At 54.1% G+C, this 24,940-nt stretch overlaps 2 protein-coding genes across 2 annotated transcripts; both read right to left on the bottom strand.

Moving 5' to 3' along the window:
* Nucleotides 1-1,241: 1,241 nt before the first annotated feature.
* APOBEC3G (apolipoprotein B mRNA editing enzyme, catalytic polypeptide-like 3G) lies at nt 1,242-11,457 on the bottom strand (the record flags this gene model as incomplete). Its single annotated transcript, NM_001308530.1, is given in 7 exon segments — nt 1,242-1,357; nt 1,723-2,011; nt 3,867-4,020; nt 6,143-6,254; nt 6,494-6,785; nt 8,578-8,737; nt 11,441-11,457. Coding segments are annotated over 7 exon segments (1,140 nt in total), but the record flags the coding sequence as incomplete, so codon positions are not given.
* Nucleotides 11,458-12,311: 854 nt separating this feature from the next.
* On the bottom strand, nt 12,312-24,832 carry LOC105721803 (DNA dC->dU-editing enzyme APOBEC-3G-like). The gene is made up of 8 exons (XM_064368341.1): nt 24,760-24,832; nt 22,672-22,828; nt 19,612-19,906; nt 19,258-19,372; nt 16,676-16,829; nt 15,188-15,476; nt 14,385-14,500; nt 12,312-14,109 (listed from the first exon to the last, which is right to left on the bottom strand). Exons 1-8 carry the CDS (start codon nt 24,774-24,776, stop codon nt 14,101-14,103), a joined length of 1,152 nt encoding a protein of 383 aa, XP_064224411.1. The 5' UTR covers nt 24,777-24,832; the 3' UTR covers nt 12,312-14,100.
* Nucleotides 24,833-24,940: the final 108 nt, after the last annotated feature.

Here is a 24,940-nt window from a genome sequence, read left to right as displayed (position 1 = left end):
TTTGGGTCATGCTGTTCTCAGTACCTGTAACCATTGTAACTGCATCTGGGCTTGGCAAGTCCACCTGCTATTGTGAATAACATCCCCTTGGTGATTGTATGGAAAGTATCTGAAGACCCTCTTTGGTAACCAACAATTATGGGAACGCTCCTTCCTCCTGGTTACCAGCTTTCCTCCCTAACCTGCTTGTTCTGCTTCTGTGAAATTTTGCTTCAGCTAGACTCCTCCTCCCATGTCATATGCAAGGTATAAAAAGGAATCAAGTCCCTTCTTCAGGGCCGAGAGAATTTTGAGCGTTAGCTGTCTCTCAGTCGCCGGCAATAAAAGGACTCCTGATTCAATCTCAGAGTGTGGCACTTTCTCTATAACTCGTTCGGTTACAACACTGTGACATGACTAACTGTGGGGTTCTTTCACCAGGGTCAGGCCCTCTGGCCTCCCCTACACTGGCCCCTTTGCCCAGAATGATCGCACATTTTTTATCACTCTCCTGTGGGATTTAGCTGAGTTTTCTGGCTCCAGAGGGATATAGTGTGACCTTTGCCCCACTACAGGTCCACTACAAAAGGAAAGACAGTTACACATTTGCGAATATTTATGTAAACACTTGCAAGTCATGATACAATCATAGAGGGAAAAATATATGAAAATATTTAGCATTTCATTGTATTCCACTACATATAAAACCAATTCAAATTGTCACTGGATTAGTAGGTTTGAAACTTTTCTGAATGTATTGAGCATAATCTTACTACTATAGCACATAAATTTTTGATTAAAGGTAATTCACTCTAATTTTTCAAATAATCTACTTGTGAGGAGCACATTGCTTTGCTGGCATCTGTGATCAGCTGGAGATGGTGGTGAACAGCCTGGTTGCATTTCTTGGAAGATCTTTTATTCTGCTGCTCAACCCAGGTCTCTGCCTTCCTTAGAGACTGAGGCTCATCCATCAGTTTCCCTGATTCAGGAAGAGCAGGGGAGTTGAATGGAGCAGGGACTGAGAGAGTGGAAAGAGGGCACGGGGGAGGCCTGGGGACAGGGACAATGATGGTGGGGGGAGACATGGGAGGTGGGAGAGAGAGAGAGGCTGTGAGAAGGAAAGGGAGAGACAGAGCTGAGTGCCCTTGGAGGAGCAGGGAACCCAGAGGAGGCTCTGAGCAGAGGGGAAGGCAAGGCCCAGGGAGTGAGGGGAGGAAGGGAGGCCGATGGGGCACTGGGCAGAGGGAGGAAGCCCTCACCTGGAGAATGGCCTGCAGCCTCCCACTCAGGGCTTGGCTGTGCTCATTTAGTCCCTCCCAGGGCTTGAAGAGGTGTCCCTGGTGATCCACAAAGGTGTCCCAGCAGTGCCTAAACTCTGGAAAGGGACAGGGGAGATAAGTCACGTTCCCCTGTGGGAAGGAGGCACCGAGGGCCCTGATTCTCAGGACAGACTTTCCACAGGCTAGTTTCAGTCCCTCCTGTCCCTCCCCCTCCCCTAGGGACTTCCCTCCTTCATCAGGCACTTCCTTCCCATTGGAATCTGGGACACCCCAGTTCTCATTCTTTCTGGAAGCCCCAAGTCTGTCTTCCACTTGCAGCCACCCTCCCTGCCATCCCTGGGACTCCATCTCCTGGCCTGGCCTCTCCCCCAGGGATGCCCGCCCTCCCCACTATCTAGTAACTCCCCAGGACCTCTCCTGCCCCGGCTGACCCCACCCCACTCCAGGCTTCCATTCTCACCACTGTATTTCATCATGGAAATTGGGGCCCCAGCTCTGTCCAGCCTGCGCAGGCCCTTTTTATATCCTCGTTGATAATTATAGATGCGGGCAGCGAAGATGCGCAGGTTCACGTGTGGGTTCTGTTGAAGGAATTCAGCCACCTTCTCAGCACAGCTGAAGCAGGGGCTCCAGGAGATGAAGCAGGTGACCCTATAGTGCTGGGCCAGGTCCAGCTTCCAAAAGGAAATCAGGTCCAGGAGGCACAGCTCTGCATGGCGGCCTTCAGGGAAACCCAGATTATTTGAAGCCTAGAAAAGAAAGCAAGGTGTGAGGTCGTCTTTTGTGAGCAGGGAGGGACAGCCTGGATCAGGTGAGGCTGGGTGTGGGGCAGCCTCCAGCACAAAATTAGAAGGGGCACCAAACCCCAGTTATCAAGATGATTTTCTTTTCTCCTTTTTCCTTTTTTGAGACAGAGTCTGGTTCTGTCACTCAGGCGGCGTGCAGTGGCGCCATCTCAGCTCACTGCAAGCTTCGCCTCCCAGGTTCAAGCATTCTCCTGCCTCAGCCTCCTCAGTAGCTGGGATTACAGGCGCTCCCCACTACCCCAGTCTAACTTTTCTATCTTTAGTAGAGACGGGGTTTCACCATGGTAGCCAGGCTGGTCTTGAACTCCCGACCTCAAGTGATGCTCTTGCCTTGGCCTCCCAAAGTGCTGGGATTACAGGTGTGAGCCACCACACCCGACCTGATTTTGAAAATGATGCATTAATTTTATTTGACATTATGAAGGGATTTCTCTGATACTGAGTATCTGGAGCATCCTCTCATTTTGGACCTGAGGTCAGTGCCTTCAGGACCCTCACTCTGGGCCCAGGCCTGCAGGGAGGGGCTGCAGAGCTAGGGGAGGGAGGACAGATGCCACTGAGCTGCGGCTGAATCCCTTGTGGGGAGACTGACCTCTCTACCCATCATTTCCCCTCAGCCCACCCCTTCTGTGACCTATAATTCTAGAAGCTTCCACATTGCACTTTACACCGTATTGAGTTGGAGTAACATAGACTGAGGCCCGAGGGCTCCCTTTGCAGGGAGAAGTGGGGACGGGGGCCCCCAGTAGGGCTAACCCCAGATGGAGAAGGGCCCCATCATGGGGTGATCGTCCTTGTTGAGCCCAAGGTATTTATGGCATTTTGTCCAAACACATGTGCAGGATTTTCCATTTTGATGAGGAACTGGTGAAGCCCAGGACGCCAGTGTGGAGAGGACTCGGGGGAGAAGGGATGACACGGTCTGTGCTGAGAAGGGGCTGTGGGTCATTCCAGGCGAGTCCTGTCCCACGGGATAGGCAGTGATGGAGGCCGGAGCCCTAAAAAGTAGCTTCCAAGCAGTGTGTGTGGGCCCAGCAGGGCCTACATTGAGCTCGTAAAGCCCAGAAGAGACCCCATGTCTAGCACCAGAGCTGAGCAGAATCGGGCCTCTCTAACCAGGGGCTGTGCTGGGCGGGGGCCAGGAAAGATCATCCCTTGGGCTCAGGGCCCCTTGGCCTGTCCTGTCCCAGCTCCTCTCCAAATGCTGGCCATCCCTGCATCCTGATGTGGGCCTGTTCTGGCCTTGCTGTGGGCTCCACCCTGGTCAGGACAGAATCCCTGGTCGGCCTCTCCTGCTTCAGTCTCTCTCCCCATGGGATGTAGCCCAGGAACAGGCACTGGGGAATCCTGGCCTTGTGAGGTCAGCTAGGCCCTGAGTCCTCAAATCCCACCATTCTAATGATTCCTGGTGAGAGCTGCGTCTGTGAGGGGATCCTGGGAGGCTCAGGAAGCACTTTGTCTTTGACCCCACCTGGCCCTGGTGCAGACCCTTTTCCTCTGCCCCAACCCTCTCAGAGCACAGCAGGAGGGGGGATGGCTGAGCCCTGGACCTGGGGGTGACTCTGGACTAATGGTGCCCCTCAGACATGTGGCCTGTTAAGCATGTGGGGCTGGAAGCTGCTGATCCTGGAGAGTCACTGAAGCCGAGGTCTCCCCGAACCCCAGGGCCAAGCAGCAGCAGTGCAGGAAGCACAGGTGACAGACAGTCTGCGGGACCCCACGGGCACCCAGAACCTTCTAGCCATGCGTGTCCCTGGATGGGGAGGGCCCTGCCTGGATGTGGGTGGCTGGTGATCACCTCGTTGAGTATGAAGCCCCTGTGCTGGTGCAGTGGGACCCAGGTGCCATTGTGCAGGTGCTCCACCTCGTAGCACAGGTAGGTCTGGTGCCGTCCAAGGACCGAAGGGTCATTGGTAAAGTTGTAAGTGAATGTGTCTGGATCCATCAGGTGTCTGTGGACAGCGGGAGAAAAGCCCAGAAAAGTAAGAGCCCTCCTGGACTGCCCCGCCTCCCCCTCCCTCCCCGCGCTTTCCCCCAGGCACCCCTACTCCCTTCCTCCTACTCCCCAAATCTCTCAGTACCTTCAGAGGGGCTCCTGCTCACTTGCTGGAGCCTCCAAACCTTCTCCTCTGACCCTTTCTGGGGCTCACTGGGAGATCCCTGCAGCCCTGGGGCCTGTCGGGGCCTTGTCAGGGTCTCCCAGGGTCAGCTCCGTGTGCTCAGGCCCTCCGGGGAGGCCCCTGCCCCTCTCCCTGAGCTAGAGCTGGGTCTCCTTCCCTGGCCTCACCATGCAACCCAGTGCTGGCTCTGCTCACCCTCAGTGCCTGCTGGAGATGGACCCGCTGGGGCTTCCCTCCTGCAAGCAGGGTTAATACTACCACATCCAGCATCGGGGCAGAGATGCTCCTGAGCAGGACCAGCAGGAGAAGAGCCTGCTAGGGACTTTTTTTTTTTTTTAAATAATTCACAGGATTTTCTTCTGTTGCCCAAAAATCACATATCCTCACAAGACCACAAATTATGAAAATAAAAGTGAACTCTTAGCGCCCAGTGCAGAGGCATTTCCAAAACAGAAACGCCAGGTCTTCTCCCTGGACTGGACAGAGGGGAGGATGTGAGCTCTGATGGGACTCTGCAGAGCCTGGAACTGGGAGGAGTCTGGCTGGGGAAGCCACGGGCATCAGCTGAGGGGTCACGCAGGGACCCCTAAAGAGGCCTGGAGAGAGGTTGAGAAGGGGAGCAGCCCGGGGCAGGGAGCCTGTTGGGGGCTAAGGAGCGGCTCAGGAGTGTGGGGTGCAGGAGGAATGGGGTGGGTGGAGCATGAAGGAAGGTCTGGGTGGAGGGGCTGTCAGGGTCGGGTCAGGACCCTCTGGGAGACACGCACAGGACAGGAACCCCTCCCTCGCCCCCCAGGCCCGCCCACAATGACTGTGCATGTTGCCGTGGGCTGCACTGTTTCTCCCCAAAATCCACATATTGAGACCCCAACCCCCACTGCCTCAAGGTGTGGCTGTATTTGGAAACATGTCTTTTTTTGTTTGTTTGTTTGAGAAGTTTCAATCTTTCACTCAGGCTGGAGTGCAGTGCCACAGTCTGGCCTCACCGCAACCTCTGCCTCCCAGGTTCAAGCCATTCTCCTGCCTGAGCCTCCGGAGTAGCCAGGATTATAAACATGCACCCCCCCGCCTGGCTAATTTTTCTATTTTGGGTAGAAACAGCATTTTGCCATGTTGACCAGGCTGATCTCAAAGCCCTGACCTCAGGTGATCACCTGCCTCACACTCCCAAAGTGCCTCGATTACAGGCATGAACCTCTGCACCCAGCCTGGAGACAGGTCCTTTCATCGGATGATTAATTTAAATGAGATCTCTAGGGTGGGCCTAAATTCACTTGGCTGGGGTCCATAAACCAGGAGGACATTTGGAGGCAGAGAGACACCAGGGATGCAGGTGCACAGAGCAAAGGCCACAGAGGACACGGCCAGGAGGGATCCCTGCCAGCCAGGAGGAGCGGCCTGAGGAAGCAACCCAGCCGATGGCTCCACCTTGAACTTGCAACCTCCACATCTGTAAGAAAATAAATAGCTGCCCTGTGGGTGCCCGGCCCGGGGCCATCTTCTATGGCAGCCGAAGCCTGAAGCTCTGTTTCCAAGGAGGCGGCTCCTTCTCAGGGGCTCAGGTTGGCCTTTAAGAATGTTGCTGAAAGCTTCTGTAGGGCTTGTGAATATTCATGCCCAGGGAGATGGAAGGAGCCAGGCTGTGGCTCCCAGGCTGAGGGGAGGGCAGCCTCAGGGGTGGATGGAGGTCACTCTGGAGGCAGAAGAGGTCTCTCACTCACAAGAAGGGCCCAGGAAAGCAGGGGAGACAGAAAGGTGGAAGAAGCAGGGGTGGGGCTAGAAGTGGGGGTGAGGGTGGGGGTGGGGGGTGTGACCATGAGGGCTGGCAGCTGGGCTGGAGGGAGGGCAGGAGGACTCAGCCAGGAGTGGAGCTGGTCTGAGACAGAGGGGAGGCCTCAGGAGGATGAGCAGGAGGAGGTGAGAGGAGAGAGGCGATGAGGCGGAAGGAGTCCCTCACCTGAGAACCTCCCCCAGCGTGATGTGCAGTAATGTATAATGTTTAGGCAGCTTATTCCAAGGCTTGTACAATCTTTGATTGTCCACAAACTTGTCCCAGCAGTGCTGAAATTCTGAGAAAAAGAAGAGAGAACACAGTCACGCCCAGCTGTCCTCTCTCCTATGACCCTGGGGCCCTCCCCTCCCAGACCTACTCCTGGATGCTAGTTACAGTCAGTGCCAGACCTGACCCCACGGGCTGTCCTGGGACACTTGCCCTCTGCTGGCATCACAGACCCACAGGTAGGTGTGGGAGGGACCCATCACAGACCCTCATGCAGTCCCTCCCACACCCCTGAACCCCCATTCTCACCGCCATAACTCATGATCTTCATGGTGGCATGCGGACCGTCTCTTCTCTGACACAGTCTGCGCAGCCCCTCCTGGTAATGTGGGTCCCAGAAGTAGTAGAGGCGGGCCACGAAGATGGTCAGGGTGACCTTCCTGTCCTCGGCCAGGAACTCGGCCACGTTCCTTGCACACACTGGGCAGGGGCTCCAGGATACAAACCAGGTGACCTCGTACTCCTGGTCACTATGCAGCTTCCACTTTCGGAACCAATGGAGGAATCTCATCTCTGGGTGGTGTTGAGGCTTCGAATAGACCTGTGAGAAGAGGAGGGGGCAGGGGAAGCTGTGGGACACTGAGCAGGAAGAGTGCAGGGGTGGGGCAGGGGGAGGAGGGGCCAGGGCAGGAGCCCAGGGGATCTTGTTCACTGAAGCTCCTTTCCTCCATCCCCCCTGTTTGGTTTGAGTGTCTGCTCCAAAGCTCATGTTCAGTGTTAATTGCTATTGTAACGGCCTTAAGAGGTGGCACTGACAAGAGGCTATGAGGCTGTGGGGACTGCACCTTTGTGGGTGCCACTGGGGTAGTTTTTCAAGGGTGACTTCAGCCCCTCTCTCTGTCTCTTCCCTGCCAGCTGGAGGGGCAGCGTGTCAGATTAAACTCCTGCTTCCTCTGTCCCCGTGTGGTGGAGCAGCAGTGACTCCACATCCCAGGCCGCTCTGTCTGCAGCATCCCCTGAGCTTCCCCAACAACCTTCACCCCCACGTGACGGTGCAGCTCGCAGGCCCCAGAAACTTGCTGGTGCCTTGACATTGGACTTCCCAGAGTCCAGAACTGGAACCAATGTATTTCTGTTCATTGTAAATTTCCCCATCTCAGTCATGCTGTTGAAGCATCACAGGGTGCACGAAGACGTGCTTCCCTTCTGTTGGTAGTTTTCCTGACCCTGTTCACGGCCTCATGCGTGAATTCTGGCATCCATTCTCCCAAGGCATCCATTCACCGGACATGCTCAGCCTCTGGTGTGGCCTGGCCCTCTGGGGTCGGCCTGGTTCCCTGCCTGCCGTCTGCTGGGGAGGCTGCTGGGCCTATGCTGTCCCATGTGGGCAGCGGGGGGCATTGGTCATGGGGGCTATGGAGCCTGATGAGAGACCTGAGCACAGGAAAAATATGCAGCTCATTTCTCTCTCTGTTTTTTTTTTTGAGACGGAGTTTTGTCTTGTTGCCCAGGCTGGAGTGCAATGGTGCGATCTTGGCTCACCACAACCTCTGCCTCACGGGTTCAAGTGATTCTACTGAGTCAGCCTCTGGAGTATCTGGGATTACAGGTGCCCACCACCACACCTGGCTAATTTTTTTTTTTTTTTTGGATTTTTAGTAGAGGCGGGATTTCACGCTGTTGGTCAGGCTGGTTTCGAACATCTAACCTCAGGTGATCCACCTGCCTTGGGCTCCCAAGGTGTTGGGATTACAGGCATGAGCCACTGTGCGTGACCTACACTGCTCATTTCAAAGACTCAATATGAGAAGAAAAAGAAACTTCACTATCTTACGAAGAATTTTATGTTAATTAATGTTGAAGTAATATGTTGGCTACATTGGAATAAATAAAATATTAAAATTAGGCCGGGCGTGGTGGCTCATACCTGTAATCCCAACACTTTGGGAGCCCAAGGCAGGTGGATTACCTGACGTGAGGAGCTTGAGGCCAGCCTGGCCAACATGATGAAACCCCATCTCTACTAAAAATACAAAAAATTTAGCTGGGCGTAGTGATGGGCACCTGTAATCCCAGCTACTCAAGAGTCTGATTGCTTGAACCCTGGAGGCAGAGGTTCTGGTGAGCTGAGATCGCACCATTGCACTCCAGCCTGGGCAACAAGAGCAAAACTCCATATTTGAAAAAAAAAAAGGCTATTTGTTAAGAGGCAAACCCCCACGATCCGATCCCAGGATGGTCAAGCCAGCAGGTCAGGTCCACGAACTTGAAAAACGTGGGAGAAAAGTACACACTGCATAGCCCGCCACAGAGCATGTCACTGATCAGTGCGTGCTTTGCTTCCCCAGCAGGCTTAGCTCCTGCCTGCAAATTAATTGGAGTCTGGGGGGTACCTGGCCTTGAAAGGTCTTTGCAACCAAAGGGGGCCTCGAGAGGTCGTTCGTTTTCATTTTCACTTCGTAGCACAGCCAGATGATGTTCCGATGAGAAAGGATGGGTCTATTATAAAAGTTGTAGAAGAATGTGTCTGGATCCATTCGCACCACCGTGGTTCTGAAGACACAAGAGAGAAACCAGCCAATGCGGAGAGCGCTCCCTGGAGCCCGCCGGGCTGATGTCCTCTCCACACAGCTCGCTGGACAGCCCTGGGCCTCCCCCATCCCTCCACAGGCCTGAGAATTTCTGCTGCCTGCCCAGGCAGGAAGACCAGAGAGATGGCTGGGTGTCTCATGCCTGTAATCCCAGTACTGTGGGAAGCTGAGGCGGGCGGATCATGAGGTCAGGAGTTCGAGACCATCCTGGCCAACATGGTGAAAGCCTGTCTCTACTAAAATACAAAAAATTAGCCGGGCATGGTAGTGCCATGCCTGTAATTTCAGCTACTAGGGAGGCTGAGGCAGGGGAATCTTGAACCCAGGAGGCGGAGGTTGCAGTGAGCCGAAGTCATCCGATTGCACTCTAGCCTGGTGACACAGGAAGACTGCATCTCAAAAAAAAAAGACCATGGGGAGAACAAGAGAAGGGGATGGTGGCAGGGGCAGTGGGGCCAGGGTGACCTCTCCCTGCTCAGGGCCCAGCTCTGGTCTTTCCATGGATACATTCCTCACCCTCCCAATATTTCTGCCCACCCACTCTCCAACCCATTAGGAAAATGCAAAAGAGAATAAAGTTCTTGGCTGGCGTTACGGCGCATGCCTGTAATCCCAGCACTTTGGGAGGCTGAGGCAGGCAGATCACTTGAGGTCAGGAGTTTTCCTGAGACCAGCCTGGCTAACATGGTGAAACCCCGCGTCTCTACTAAAAATACAAAAAAAGATTAGCCAGGCATGGTAGCAGGTGCCTATAATCCCAGATACTACGGAGGTTGAGGCAGGAGAATTGCCTGAACCACCGGTTGGAGGTTGCAGTGAGCTGAGATGGCGCCACTGCACTCCAGCCTGGGTGATGAGTTAAACTCCGTTTAAAAAAAAAAAGACAGAGAACAAAACTCTTCACCCCCAAATAATAGCTTTTAACCTTTCAGCTCAGTTCCCTCCTGACATTTCACCTCTATATGATTATTTTTAAATGACGGTAGAGCTGAATGCTGAGGCCCAGGCCACTCTTCTAAGTGCTTCGAGGTTCTGAGCTCTGATGATGCTGACCTGGGCCTGCAGGGCCATTCCCATCTTACAGAAGAGGTGCCAGAGGCACAGAGAGGCAGGGTAACCTGCCCAGGACACGGAGCTAGCCTGATGGAGCTGGGGCCCCTTTCTAGGCCAGCCCTGCCCAGCCTCTGCATCACGGGCCCTGCAGGAGGGAGCCGTTGGGGACTGGGCTCTCTTCTCACTACATTTTAAAATAAGAGCATTTCTCCTGATCATTGCGTTTTTTCCTCTATATCCCATGTTACTGGTGTCATCATAAATGGTGAATAGCAGTCCTGGATGTAAGGTCTGACTGCCCATGAATGGCATGGTAATCTCTGTGTACGCTGCACACACACCCCAGATGAGTTCCTGGAAGAAACGATAACCCCTGCGATGCCTAACTAACCTGAGACATTCTTCTATTGTTTCTTTCTTTGTTTCTTCTTTTAAATTATCATCCAGGCCAAAATGTCGCTATTGTTTCTTATTCGGCCTCAATTGACAAGGCCATTGGACTTTGTGACTTTGTAACCGACTTTGGCCAACCTCGTGACTCCATGCCCTACAACCCCCTCCCAGCTTGCAAACCTACAACCCCCTCCCAGCTTGCAAAAAAACACCCTAAAGTTACTTCTGTATCTTTCCACTGTTTAACTCCAAACCTATAAAACCAACTCCTCTCCCTCCACCCTCTGCTGACTCCATTTTCGGCCTCAGCCTGCCCACACTTGGGTGAATAAACAGCCATGTTGCTCACACAAAGCCTGTTTGGGGGTCTCTTCATCCAGAGCTCACGTTTTAACACTGGAGGAAGAGCGTTTGTTTGGGGTCATCTGCAGCCTCCTGTGCCCACAGTGGAGACATCCTTGGAAGAGATGATTTATCTTGTGCTTCAGAGACCATTCCCTCCCCTGCACCCTCTCACAAGACTTTTTTTTTTTTTCGAGATGGAGTCTCCCTCTGTTGCCCAAGCTAGAGTGCAATGGCGCGATCTCAGCTCAATGCAACCTCCACCTCCTGGGTTCAAGCGATTCTCCTGCTTCTGCCTCTTGAGTAGCTGAGATTACAGATGCCTGCTAATATGCCCAGCTAATTTTTTGTATTTTCAGTAGAGATGAGGTTTCACCATGTTGGCCAGGCTGATCTTGAACTCCCGATCTCATGATCCACCCGCCTCCCAAAGTGCTGGGATTGCAGGCGTGAGCCACCACCCCTGGCCCAAGACTCTGTATTTAAGCAAAGTAAATCTTACAGAAAATCCATCAAAGCGCTGTGAACAAAAATGCCTGATTGCTCCAGTCATCCTTTGGTTCATTTCTCCCAGTTCCGGAGCTTAGGAACGGTGGGAAGCACGTAGAGGGAGCACCCTCCCAAGGCAGGGAGCACCAGCCTGGCCATGACTTTCAGAAAAGAGTCTCAGCAGGAGGCCTGGGCTGGGGCAGGTGGGGGAGGTGGCCCATTCAGAAGCAGCAGTGAGGCGACCACACAGTGGGGCAAAGATCCTGGCCAGGAGTGGGGGCAACAGAGGAGACAGAGGGGAGGGAGCCAGCCCAGGGGTGGGCCAGGGGCAGGGGGAGGCCAGGGCTAAGTCCCAGCAGGGCTACCAGGCAGGAGGGGGCAGCCGTACCTGGTCTGAAGCTTCATCTGTGGCCAGCTAGTCCCAACCATGATCTTTGTCTGGACCACTATGGTTTCACTTTCTGCTACAGGCTCCAGGTTTTAGGACAGCCCTCCTTAAAGTGACCACGCCCAGGGCCTTGTGAGTCATGGTCCCTCCCCCTTCCAGCTCAGGCTCTGGTTCGGGAGGCTCCGGAGTGCTTTATCTTCCTGGGCTCTCACCCTCTTTCTGGTTTTCTCTTTCTCGGAGGCTCTCCCTCTGGCAGAGAGACCTCTGATAAAGCAGGCTGCTCTGTGCGGCAGGACCCAAGGGAATTGCAAAGGGAAAGAGAAAGTCATTTCAGCCAGAGCTGGGGAGGTGGGTCCATACTAGGCTGAGCGAGCAGAGCAGAGGCCCCTCCCTGGTGGTCCGGGTCAGCTGGAGCCACCTCTCCACCATCAGGACAGACAGGCTGAAGCCTCTGCAGGGACTCCTGGATCCTGCCCTCAAAGATCATCCCAGAGACACCCCACCCAGCTGCCGTGGGGACAAGGAGGGAGAGTGAAGGGCCAGGTGTCTACATCCCCCCCATGCCTTCACACTTGGAGGCCAGCATGGGAGGGAGGGACAGCAGGTGGGTGTGACCCCCAGCTGGCCCACCAGGATGTCATGGGCACTCCCACACTAAGCTCCTTCCTTCCGGCTTCTCCTTCCGCTTCTCCTGCCCGGAGTTCCTCCCTGGTGGGCTGAGCTCTTGCCTCCTCTTGTCCCATGTCATGAAAGGGCAGTGGCTGGTGTCCCAGGCCAACCTGTCTGGAGCCTCCCTGTGCATCTCACAGCTCCCTTCCCCTAGTAGTGTGCTCCCATGGTGCAGTTAACTAAACATTTCACAACGTATAAATTCGGAAGGAAAACTTTTATTTCTTGTTAAGGGTGACAGCCTACAAGATAGTCATCTGGCAGGCTGGGAAGAGCAGCCTCTGGGAAACACCAGGGACAGACCTTTAGAAGCAGGAGGGGTTGGGGCAGGAGCTTTATGCTGAAGGGGTTGGCCAAATATACATATTCAACAGGATATAGGAGGAGCTAGGAATATTCATGCCGGTGGTTGCACTCCATGCTTATTGAATAGACATGTGGGTAACATATGATCCCGGCTGGGCATGGTGGCTCACGCCTGTAATCCCAGCACTTTGGGAGGTCGAGGCAGGTGGATCACGAGGTCAGGAGTTTGAAACCAGCCTGGCCAACATAGTGAAACCCTGTCCCTACTAAAAACATAAAAATTAGCTGGGTGTGGTGTCCCACGCCTGTAATCCCAGCTATTTGGGAGGCTGAGGCAGGAGAATTGCTTGAACCTGGGAGGCGGAGGTTGCAGTGAGCCAAGACCATGCCATTGCACTCCAGCTCTGGTGACAGAGTGAGACTCCACCTCAAAAAAAAAAAAATTAGTATTTCATTTTATTCTTCTACATCAAGTATAAGGACTCGCCATGAACAGCATGATCATCTCTGTGATCTGCACACACATCCCGGTGAGTTCCTGTAACAAACAATCAACCCCTGCCGCGCCTAACTACCCTGAGACATTATTCTATTGTTTCTTATTCAGGCCTCAATTGACAAGGCCATTGGACTTTGTAACCAGCCTTGACTCCACACCCTACAACCCCCTCCCAGCTTGTAAACCTACGACCCCTTCCCAGCTTTCAAAAAACCACCCTAAAGTAACTTTCATAACTTTCCACTGCCTTCCCCACAACCTGTAAGATCAACTCCTATCCCACCGCCCTTTGCTGACTCCATTTTCGGCCTCAGCCCGCCCGCACCAGGGTGAATAAACAACCATGTTGCTCACACAAAGCCTGTTTGGGGGGTCTCCTCATTCAGAGCGCATGTTTTAACATAAAGCCAATTCAATTCATCACTGGATTAGTAGGTCTGAAACCTTTCTGAGCACAATCTCACTGCTGTATTCTTGAAACATCACATAAATTTTTGATTAAAAGTAATTTGCTCTGTTAGGGACAAGCTGCCTCAGAAAACCCCCTCCACTCAACCTGAGCCCTCCGCACTCTGAGTACTCCGCAGCTGCATTTCTGAACTCCTATCTGGGTGCCAGGTCAAGGCTGCCAGACCTGCTACAATTAAGCAAAGCCTGATTACAGCCATCCGGGCAGCTCGGGAGAGGACAGGGAAAACCAGTTTGCTACCCACACTTGTAAATTCCTACTCTACACATACCTGTAAAATCCTGATTTTTAAAAAATTGCCCCCACAAAAGTCACAGGATGACGTATTGTAAGTAGGTCACAAGTTAACAAACTATCTCTGTGCCTGTTACAAGCTGATAGATTATCTCAGTCCTGAAACTCCCTTATGCTCCTCTCACCCCATATAAACCCCTCATTTTATAAGCTCGGGGCTGCCTCCTCTGACTGCTATGGGGCAGCCCGTCAGGTTAATAAAAGGTGCTTTGCCTGGCTTAGGGTCCGTTCTCCTTTCACTACGCTAACCTTACACTCTCTAATTTTTAAAATAATCTACTTGTGAGGAGCGCATTGCTTTGCTGGCATCTGTGATCAGCTGGAGATGGTGGTGAACAGCCTGGTTGCATTTCTTGGAAGAAGATCTTTTATTCCGCTGCTCAACCCAGGTCTCTGCCTTCCTTAGAGACTGAGGCTCATCCATCAGTTTCCCTGATTCAGGAAGAGCAGGGAGTTGAATGGAGCAGGGGAGAGTGCTAAGAGGGCACAGGAGGAGGCCTGGGGACAGGGACAATGATGGGAGCGGGGGATAGAGGAGGTGGGAGAGAGAGGGAGGCTGTGAGGAGGAAAGGGAGGGAAGGAGCTGGACACCCTTGGGGGAGCAGGGAACCCAGAGGAGGCTCTGAGCAGAGAGGAAAGCAAGGCCCAGGGGGTGAGGGGAGGAGGGGAGGCCGATGGGGCACTGGGCAGAGGGAGGAAGCCCTCACCTGGAGAATGGCCTGCAGCCTCCCACTCAGGGCTTGGCTGTGCTCATCTAGTCCCTCCCAGGGCTTGAAGCGGCGTCCCTGGTGATCCACAAAGGTGTTCCAGCAGTGCCTAAACTCTGGAAAGGGACAGGGGAGATAAGTCATGTTCCCCTGTGAGGAAGGGGAGGCACCTAGGGCCCTGACTCTCAGGACAGACTTCCCACAGGCTGGTTTCAGTCCCTCCTTTCCCTCCTCCTCCCCTCAGGATTTTGCTCTGGTATTAGCCACTTCCTTCCCATTGGAATCTGGGCCAGGGAGAAGAGCAGGGTCCTCCCTAGAGGGCCTGAGCACACGGAGCTGACCCTGGGAGACCCTGACAAGGCCCCAGCAGGCCCCAGGGCTGCAGGGATCTCCCAGTGAGCCCCAGAAGGGGTCAGACAGGGAGGTTTGGAGGCTCCAGCAAAGGAGCGGGAGCCCCTTCTGATAGGTGCCAAGGGATGTGGGGAGCAGGGGAAAGAGGGTAGGGTGCGAGGGAGGAAGCCGGGGATGGAGGGGAGGCAGGAGGAGTTTTCATTCTTCTGGAAGCCCCAAGTCCTTCTTCCACGTCCAGCCACCCTCCCCGCCCTCCTCAGGCCCCCATCTCCTGGCCTGGCCTCTCTCTTCCCATAGTCCCCAAAGTCAGGCCCAGTGTGTAGCCCTCACCTCTGCAGGCAGCAGACCAAGGCCTCTCCCCCAGGGATGCCCGCCCTCCCCACTTTCTAGTAACTCTCCAGGGCCTCTCCTGCCCCAGCTGACTCCACCCCACTCCAGGCTTCCATTCTCACCACTGTATTTCATCATGGAAATTGGGGCCCCAGCCCAGCCTAGCCTGCACAGCCCCTTCTCATATCCTGGGTGATAATCATAGATGCGGGCAGTGAAGATGCGCAGGTTCACGTGTGGGTTCTCTTGAAGGAATTCAGCCACTTCCTGGGCACAGCTGAAGCAGGGGCTCCAGGAGATGAAGCAGGTGACCCTGTAGCACTGGGCCTGTTTCAGCTTCCAAAAGGAAATCAGGTCCAGGAGGCACAGCTCTGCATGGCGGCCTTCAGGGAAACCCGTATTATTTGAAGCCTAGAAAAGAAAGCAAGGTGTGAGGCCGTCTTTTGTGAGCAGGGAGGGACAGCCTGGATCAGGTGAGGCTGGGTGCGGGGCAGCCTCCAGCACAAAATTAGAAGGGGCACCAAATCCCAGTTATCAAGATGATTTTCTTTTCTTATTTTTCCTTTTTTGAGACAGAGTCTGGTTCTGTCCCTCAGGCTGGCATGCAGTGCTGCGATCTCAGCTCACTGCAACCACCGCCTCTTGGGTTCAAGCGATTCTCTTGCCTCAGCCTCCCCAGTAGCTGGGATTACAGGCGCCCACCACCACACCTGGCTAATTTTTGTATTTTTAGTAGAGATGAGGTTTCACCATGGTGGCCAGGCTGGTCTCCAGCTCATAACGTCAAGTAATCCTCTGGCCTTGGCCTCCCAAACTGCTGGGATTACAGGTGTTAGCCACCACACCTGAGCTGATTTTTTAAATAATGCATTAAATAATTTTATTTTACATTACGATGGGATTTCTCTGATACTGAGTATTTGGAGCATCCTCTCATTTTGCACCTGAGGTCAGTGCCTTCACGACCCTCACTCTGGGCCCAGGAGGGGCTGCAGAGCTAGGGGAGGGTAGGACAGATGCCACTGAGCTGCATGTTTGTCCCTCGTGGGGAGACCGTTCTGGCCTTGCTGTGGGCTCCACCCTGGCCAGGACAGAATCCCAGGTCAGCCTCTTCTTCCTCAGTCTCTCTCCCGGCAGGATGTAGCCCAGGAGCAGGCACTGGGGAATCCTGGCCTTGTGAGGTCAAGTAGGCCCTGAGTCCTCAAAACCCACAGTTCTGAATCATTCCTGGGGAGAGCTGCTTCTGTGAGGGGATCCTGGGAGGGTCCTCAGGAAGCACTTTGCCTTTGAACCTACCTGGCTCTGGGGTCTGCCCCAACCCTCTCAGAGCACAGCAGGAGGGGGAATGGCTGAGCCCTGGACCTGGGGGTGACTCTGGACTAGTGGTGCCCACAAGACATGTGGCCGGTTAGGCATGTGGGGCTGGAAGCTGCCGATCCCAGAGAGTCACTGAAGCCGAGTTCTCCCCCAACCCCAGGGCCAAGCAGCAGCAGTGCAGGAAGCACAGGTGACAGACAGTCTGCGGGACCCCACGGGCACCCAGAACCTTCTAGCCATGTGTGTCCTTGGATGGGGAGGGCCCTGCCTGGATGTGGGTGGCTGGTGATCACCTCGTTGAGTATGAAGCCCCTGTGCTGGTGCAGCGGGACCCAGGTGCCATTGTTCAGGTGCTCCACCTCGTAGCACAGGTAGGTCTGGTGCCGTCCAAGGACCGAAGGGTCATTGGTAAAGTTGTAAGTGAATGTGCCTGGATCCATCAGGTGTCTGTGGACAGCGGGAGAAAAGCCCAGAAAAGTAAGAGCCCTCCTGGACTGCCCCACCTCCCCCTCCCTCCCCGCGCTTTCCCTCAGGCACCCGAAATTCCTTCCCCCTGCTCCCCAAATCCCTTGGCACCGCTCAGGAGGGGCTCCTGCTCAGTTGCTGGAATCTCCAAACCTCCTCTTCTGACCCCTTCTGGGGCTCACTGGGAGATCCCTGCAGCCCTGGGGCCTGTCAGGGCCTTGTCAGGGTCTCCCAGGGTCAGCTCCGTGTGCTCAGGCCCTCCAGGGAGGCCCCTGCCCCTCTCCCTGAGCTAGAGCTGGGTCTCCTTCCCCTGGCCTCACCATGCAACCCAGTGCTGGCTCTGCTCACCCTCAGTCCCTGCTGGAGATGGACCCGCTGGGGCTTCCCTCCTGCAAGCGGGGTTAATACTACCACACCCAGCATCGGGGCAGAGACACTCCTGAGCAGGACCAGCAGGAGAAGAGCCTGCTAGGGACTTTTTTTGGATAATTCACAGAATTTTCTTCTGTTGCCAAAAAAACACCTAACCTCACAAGACCACAAATTATGAAAATAAAAGTGAACTCTTAGTGCAGAGGCATTTCCAAAACAGAAACGCTGGGTCTTCTCCCTGGACTGGACAGAGGGGAGGATGTGAGCTCTGATGGGACTCTGCAGAGCCTGGAACTGGGAGGAGTCTGGCTGGGGAAGCCACGGGCATCAGCTAAGGAGTCATGTGGGGACCCCAAAGAGATCCAGAGAGAGGTTGAGAAGAGGAGCAGCCCAGGGCGGAGAGCCTGTTGGGGGCTAAGGAGTGGCTCAGGAGTGTGGGGTGCGGGAGGAATGGGGTGACTGGAGCATGCAGGAAGGTCTGGGTGGAGGGGCTGTGAGGGTTGGGTCAGGACGCCCTGGGAGACACACACAGGACAGGAACCCCTCCCTCGCCCCCCAGGCCCGCCCACAATGACCGTGCATGTTGCCGTGGGCTGCACTGTTTCTCCCCAAAATCCACATATTGAGGCCCCAACCCCCACTGTAAGGTATGACCGCCCTGTGGACGGCATGGTCACCTCTGAAGGGCCTTCCGGAATTAGAAAACCTGAAGACCATGAAAAGTGGAAAAACGATGAACCCCTGAAGTGCTTAACTAACTTGAGACATTCTTCTATTGTTTCTTATTCTGGCCTTAATTGATAAGGCCATTGGACTTTGTAACTGACCTTGGTCAACCTCAACCCTAGGACACCCTCCCAGCTTGCAAACCTATGACCCCCTCCCGTCTTGCAAGAAACCACCATAAACTGTAACTTCTGTAACTTTCTACTGTTAACCTCAAACCTATAAAACCAACTCCTATCCCACCGCCCTCCGCTGACTCTTCGGACTCAGCCCGCCAAAACCCAGGTTAATAAACAGCCATGTTGCTCACACAAACCCTGTTTAGGGGTCTCTTCATTCAGAGCGTACATTTTAACCCCTGCTACCTCAAAGTGTGGTTGTATTTGGAAACAGGTCCTTTCTTTTTTGTTTGTTTGAGAAGAAGTTTCGCTCTTTCACCCAGGCTGGAGTACGGTGGCACAGTCTGAGCTCATGGAAAGCTCCGCCTCTCAGGTTCAAGCGATTCTCCTGCCTCAGCCTCTTGGGTAACAGATTACCAGGTGCGCACCAGCACCACGCGTGGCTAAGTTTCATATTTTTGGTAGAGATGGGTTTTCACATGTTGGCCAGTCTGGTCTCGAACTCCTGACCTCAAGTGATCCACCTCCCTTGGCTCCCAAAGTGCTAGGATTACAGGCATGAGCCCCCGCACCCTGCCTGGAGACAAGTCCTTATATCAGGACCTTAATTTAAATGAGACCTTTAGTGTGGGCCCAAATTCACTTGGCTAGGGTCCATAAATGAGGAGGACATCTGGGGGCAGAGAGGCCCCAGGGGTGCAGGTGTACAGAGGAAAGACCGGAAAGGACCCCCTGTGAGCCAGGAGGAGCGGCCTTGGAGGTGGCTCCTTCTCAGGAGCTCAAGACCGGGCCTTTAGGAATGTTGCTCAAAGCTTCCGATTGTCCGGCTTGTGAATATTCACACCCATTTGTGATAAATTCGGTTATGCCAGGGAGATGGAAGGAGCAGGCTGGGGCTCCCAGGCTGAGAGGAGGGCGGCCTCAGGGGTGGATGGAGGTCACTCTGGAGGCAAAAGGGGCCTCTCACTCACAGGAAGCGCCCAGGAAAGCAGGGGAGACAGCAAGGTGGAGGGAGCAGAGGTGGGGGTGAGGGTGGGGGTGGGGGTGTGACCATGAGGGCAGGAAGCAGGGCAGGAGGGAGGGCAGGAGGGCTCAGCCAGGAGGGGGACCTGCTCTGGGACAGAGGGGAGGCCTCAGGAGGATGAGCAGGAGGTGAGAGGAGAGAGGTGATAAGGCCGGAGGGAGCCCCTCACCTGAGAACCTCCCCCAGCGTGATGCGCAGTAATGTGTAATGTTTACGCAGTGCATTCCAAGGCTCGAATGGCTCTCCTTGGTTGTCCACGAAATTGTCCCAACAGTGTTGAAATTCTGAGAAAAAGAAGAGAGAACCAGTCACACCCAGCTGGCCTCTCTCGTATGACCCTGGGTCCCTCCCCTCCCAGACCTACTCCTGGATGTTAGTTACACTCAGTGCCAGACCTGACCCCACGGGCTACCCAGGGACACTTGGCCTCTGCTGGCATCACAGACCCACAGGTAGGTGTGGGAGGGACCCATCACAGACCCTCATGCAGTCCCTCCCACACCCCTGAACCCCCACTTCTCACCGCCATAACTCATGATCTTCATGGTGGCATGCGGACCGTCTCTTCTCTGACACAGTCTGCGAAGCTCCTCCTGGTAATGTGGGTCCCAGAAGTAGTAGAGGCGGGCCACGAAGATGGTCAGGGTGACCTTCCTATCCTCGGCCAGGAACTCGGCCACATTCCTTGCACACACTGGGCAGGGGCTCCAGGACACAAACCAGGTGACCTCATACTCCTGGTCACCATGCAGCTTCCACTTTCGGAACCAATGGAGGAATTTCATCTCTGGGTGGTGTTGAGGCTCAAAAAAATAGACCTGTGAGAAGAGGAGGGGGCAGGGGAAGCTGTGGGACACTGAGCAGGAAGAGTGCAGGGGTGGGGCAGGGGGAGGAGGGGCCAGGACAGGAGCCCAGGGGATCTTGTTCACTGAAGCTCCTTTCCTCCATCCCCGCTGTTTGATTTGAGTGTCTGCTCCAAAGCTCATGTTCAGTGTTAATCGCTATTGTAATGGCCTTAAGAGGTGGCACCGACAAGAGGCTATGAGGCTGTGGGGACTGCACCTTTGTGGGTGCCACTGGGGTGGTTATTCAAGGGTAACTTCAGCCCCCTCTCTGTCTCTTCCACATCCCAGGCCGCTCTGTCTGCAGCATCCCCTGAGCTTCCCCAGCAACCTTCACCCCCATGTGACGCTGTAGCTCGCAGGCCCCAGAAACTTGCCAGTGCCTTGACATTGGACTTCCCAGAGTCCAGAACTGGAACCAATGCATTTCTGTTCATTGTAAATTTCCCCGTCTCAGTCATGCTGTTGAAGCATCACAGGGTGCACGAAGACGTGCTTCCCTTCTGTTGGTAGTTTTCCTGGCCCTGTTCACGGCCTCATGCGTGAATTCTGGCATCCATTCTCCCAGGCATCCATTCACCAGACATGCTTAGTCCCAGCTGTGGCCTGGCCCTCTGGGGTCGGCCTCATTTCTGCCTGCTGTCTGCTGGGGAGGCCTCTGGACCTGTGCTGTCCCATGTTGGTCAGGGGCACTGGCCACGGGGGCTACAGAGCACTTAAAATGGGGCCTGATGAGAGATCTGGGCACAGGAAAAATACACCACTCTTTTGAGAGTGAGAAGAATAAAAAACTTCACTATCTTGTGAAGAATTTTTGTTTGTTTCTTTTTGAGATGGAGTCTCACTCTGTCTCCCAAGCTGGAGCGTATGGTACAATCTTGGTTCACCGCAGCCTCCGCCTCCCACGGTCAAGCAATTCTCCTTCCTCAGCCTCCCAAGTAGCTGGGATTACAGGTGCCTGCCACTACACCCAGCTAATTTTTGTATTTGTATTTGTATTTTTTTTGAGAGGGAGTATCACTCTGTTGCCCAGGCTGGAGTGCAATGATGTGATCTCGGCTCACTGCAACCTCTGCCTCCCGAATTCAAGCAATTCTCCTGCCTCAGTCTCCTGAGTAGCTGGGATAACAGTCACATGTCACCATGCCAGGCTAATTTTTGTATTTTTTAGTAGAGACGGGGTTTCACCATGTTGGTCAGGCTGGTCTCGAACGCTTGACCTCGTGATTCTCCCGCCTTGGCCTCCCAAAGTGCTGGGATTACAGGCGTGAGACCCCATGCCCGACCAGTAGTATTTTTGTTTGTTTGTTTGTTTTGTTTTGTTTTGTTTTTTGAGGTGAAGCCTGGCTCTGTCACCCAGGCTGGAGTACAGAGGCATGATCTCGGTTCACTGAAACCTCCGCTTCCCGGATTCAAGCAATTCCTTCCCTCAGTCTCCCAAGTAGCTGGGATTACAGATACACACCACCACACCCAGCTAAATTTGTACTTTATAGTAGAGATGGGGTTTCATCATCTTGGCTAGGCTGGTCTTGAACTCCAGCCTCGTGATCCACCCATCTTGACCTCCCAAAGTGCTGGGATTACAGGTGTGAGCCACCACACCTGGCCGCGAAGAATTGTATGTTAATTAATGCTGAAGTAATACGTTAGCAGTGGACTAAATAAAATATTTATTCGCCAGTTCTTGTTGCCTTTTGGTGTGTGGAGACTGGAAACTCTTGCACTTCACTCCTGAGTCCTGGGTGTTTCTGTGGCCAGAACTGCCCAGCACACAGGCGGCTTCCTCCCCAAACACACTGAAAAGTCTCATGCCTGGGTGGAGGGGGCTGCAGGAGTGGGTGGGAAAGGCAGGGGTTTTAGTGTCCCGAGTGGGGGCGGCAGGGTGAGGAGTGAGGGTTCACCATCCTGTGATGATACCTTGGCATGGAGGAATCAGGGCAGTGGCCAGGCAATCAAGCCAAAAGGTCTGGGCCACGGACTTAAGAAATGTAGGAATTAGAGGCTAGGCTCCGTGGCAGACGCCTGTAATCCCAGCACTTTGGGAGGCTGAGGTGGGCACATCACGAGGTCAGGAGTTCAAGACCAGCCTGGCCAACATGGCAAAACCCCGTCTCTACTAAATATACAAAAAATCAGCCAGTCATGGTGGTGGGAGCCTGTAATCCCAGCTACTCAGGAGGCTAAGCTGGAGAATCACTTGATCCCAGGAGGCAGAGGTTGCAGTGAGCCGAGATCGCACCATTGCACTCCAGCCTGGGCAACAAGAGTGAAACTCTGTCTCAAAAAATGAAGAAGAAATGTGGGAAGTGGCCAGGTGCAGTGGCTCATGCCTGTAATCCCAGCACTTTGGAAGGGATCCCAACTCCTGAATCACCTGAGGTCAGGAGTTACAGACCAGCCTGGCCAACATGGCGAAATGCTGTCTCTACTGAAAACAGAAACATTAGCTGGGCGTGGCAGCGGGCTCCCGTAATGCCAGTTACTCGGGAGGCTGAGGCAGGAGAATTGCTTGAACCCGGGAGGCAGAGGTTGCAGTGAGCCAAGATCATGCCATTGTACTCCAGCCTGGGCAACAGAGCAAGACTCCATCTCAAAAAAAAAAAAAAAAAAAGGAATGTGGGAAGAAATAGACAATTGAGAGCCCGCCGCTGCCACCGCACATTTTACTTAGCCTTACGTTTTCTGCATTCCCAGCTGCTCAGCTCCTGCCTATGATCCCATTGAAGTTTGGGTGGTACCTGGCCTCGAAAGACCCCTGTGTCCCAAGGGAGTTTTGAGGGGTCCTTCTTTATCTTCACTTCGTAGCACAGCCAGCTGTAGGACCGACGAGAGAGGACGGGTTCATTTTCAAAGTTCTTGTAGAATGTGCCTCGATACATCCGCACCATGGGATTTCTGAAGGCACAAGAGAGAAAGGGCCCATGCACAGAGCGCTCCCCAGAGTCTCGGGGCTGATGTCCACTCAACACAGCTCCCAGACAGCCCTGGGACTCCCCCATCCCTCCACAGCCCTGAGAGTTTCTGCTGCCTTCCCAGGCAGGAAGACTGAGGAGACAGGAAGAGGAGACGATGGTGGCAGGGGCAGCAGGGCGGGGTGACCTCTCCCCGCTCAGGCCCCAGGGCTGGTCTTTCCAGGGGTACTTTCCCCACCCTCCAGTATTTCTGCCCACCCACTCCCCAACCCATTAGGAAAATGCAAAGGAGAATGAAACGCCTCACCCCAAAATAATAGCTTTTAACCTTTCAGCTCAATTCCTTCCTGACGCTTCACCTCTGCATGTTAACATTATTTATATTTTATTTTATTTTGAGACAGAGTTTCCCTGCTGTTGCCCAGGCTGGAATGCAGTGGTGAGATCTGGGCTCACTGCAACCTCTGCCTCCCAGGTTCAAGTGATTCTCCTGCCTCAGCCTCCCAAGTAGCTGGGATTATAGGCATGCGCCACCATACCTGGCTAATTTTGTATTTTTAGTAGAGACAGGGTTTCACTGTGTTAGTCAGGTGGGTCTCAAACTCCCGGCCTCAGGTGATCTGCCTGCCTCAGTCTCCCAAAGTGCTGGGATTACAGGTGTGAGCCACTGTGCCTGGCTAACATTATTATTATTTTTTATTTATTTATTTTGAGACAGAGTCTTGCTCTGTTGCCAGGCTGGAGTGCAGTGGCGAGATCTGGGCTCACTGCAATCTCCGCCTCCTGGGTTCAAGTGATTCCCTGCCTCAGCCTCCCTAGTAGCTGGGACTACAGGCACCCACAACCACACCCAGCTAATTTTTGTATTTTAGTAGAGACGGTGTTTCACCATGTTGGCCAGGATTGTCTCGATCTCCTGAGCTGGTGATCCACCCCAGTCAGCCTCTCAAAGTGCTGGGATTACAGGCATGAGCCACTGTGCCCAGCCAACATTATTTTAAAGTCATGGTAGAACTGAATTCCAAGGCCCAGGTCACTCTTCTAAGTGCTGCAAGGTTCTGAGCTCATGTGATGCTGACCTGGGCCTGCAGGGGCCATTCCCATCTTACAGAGGAGGTGCCAGAGGCGCAGAGAGGCAGGGTAAACTGTCCAGGACACGGAGCTGGGCGGAGGGAGCTGGGGCTCCTTTCCAGGCCAGCCCTGTCCAGCCTCTGCATCACAGGCCCTGCAGGAGGGAGCCGTTGGGGACGGCTGTCTTTTCATTCAATCTTAAGAGCATTTCTCCTGACCATTGCGTTTTTTCTCACATTCCATGTTACTGGTCATGTTCTACAAGATGAAGAGTGACCTTGGACTGGAACCTTTGTGTGGGGACATCTGCTCACTGTGGAGTCATCCTTGGGTGACATGACTTATCTTGTGCTTCAGAGACCATTTCCTCCCCAACACCCTCTTCTAAGACTTTGTATTTAGGCAAAGTAAATCTTACAGAAAATCCACCAAAGCCCTGTGAACAAAACGCCGGATTGCTCCCATCATCCCTCGGTTCAATTCTCCGTGTTCCAGAGCTCAGGAATGGTGGGAAGCACGCAGAGGGAGCACCCTCCCAGGGTCACCAGCTCAGCTATGACTTTCAGGGTGGAGAACTTTGTAATGGGAGCCACCATAGATCAGTCTGAACAGGGCAGTCTGAGCTGGGGAAGGCGGGGGAGGTGGTCCATTCAGAAGCAGCCGTGGGGCGACCACACGGCAGAGCAAAGATCCTGGCCGAGAGTGAGAGTGACACAGGAACCAGAGGGGAGGGAGCCCAGGGCTAGGGATGGGCAGGGGCAGAGGAGGCCAGGACTGAGGCCCAGCAGGGCCACCGGGCAGGAAGGGGCAGAAGAGGACCTGCAGACAGAGCGGGCAGCCTACCTGAGCTGTGGATTCATGCTCAGCCACTTTGCTAGGCTTGTCCCAGTCCCGCTCTTTTTCAAAGCTCTGTGGTTTCACTTTCCGCTTACAGTATCTTGCAGCTGGACAGCCCTCTTAAAGTGACCTCGCAGGGCCTTGTGAGTCATGGCACCTCCCCATTCCAGCTCAGGCACTGGTGTGG

The sequence above is a fragment of the Aotus nancymaae genome, unplaced genomic scaffold, assembly GCF_030222135.1.
Source record: "Aotus nancymaae isolate 86718 unplaced genomic scaffold, 86718_ANA_hifiasm-v0.15.2.pri h1tg000076l, whole genome shotgun sequence".
Lineage (NCBI taxonomy): Eukaryota > Metazoa > Chordata > Mammalia > Primates > Aotidae > Aotus > Aotus nancymaae.
The sequence above is the reverse complement of the archived record's forward strand: the minus strand, read 5'-3'. Positions and strand labels throughout refer to the sequence as shown.

Bases quoted from the DNA above. Each gene is read 5' to 3' on its own strand.
- LOC105721803 (XM_064368341.1), bottom strand. The intron at 19,907-22,671 runs GTACCACCCAAA...CTCTTCTCACAG, and splicing joins CAGGGGTCTTTCGAGGCCAG to GTCTATTTTTTTGAGCCTCA. The intron at 16,830-19,257 runs GTGAGGGGCTCC...CGCTGTCCACAG, and splicing joins ACGCTGGGGGAGGTTCTCAG to ACACCTGATGGATCCAGGCA.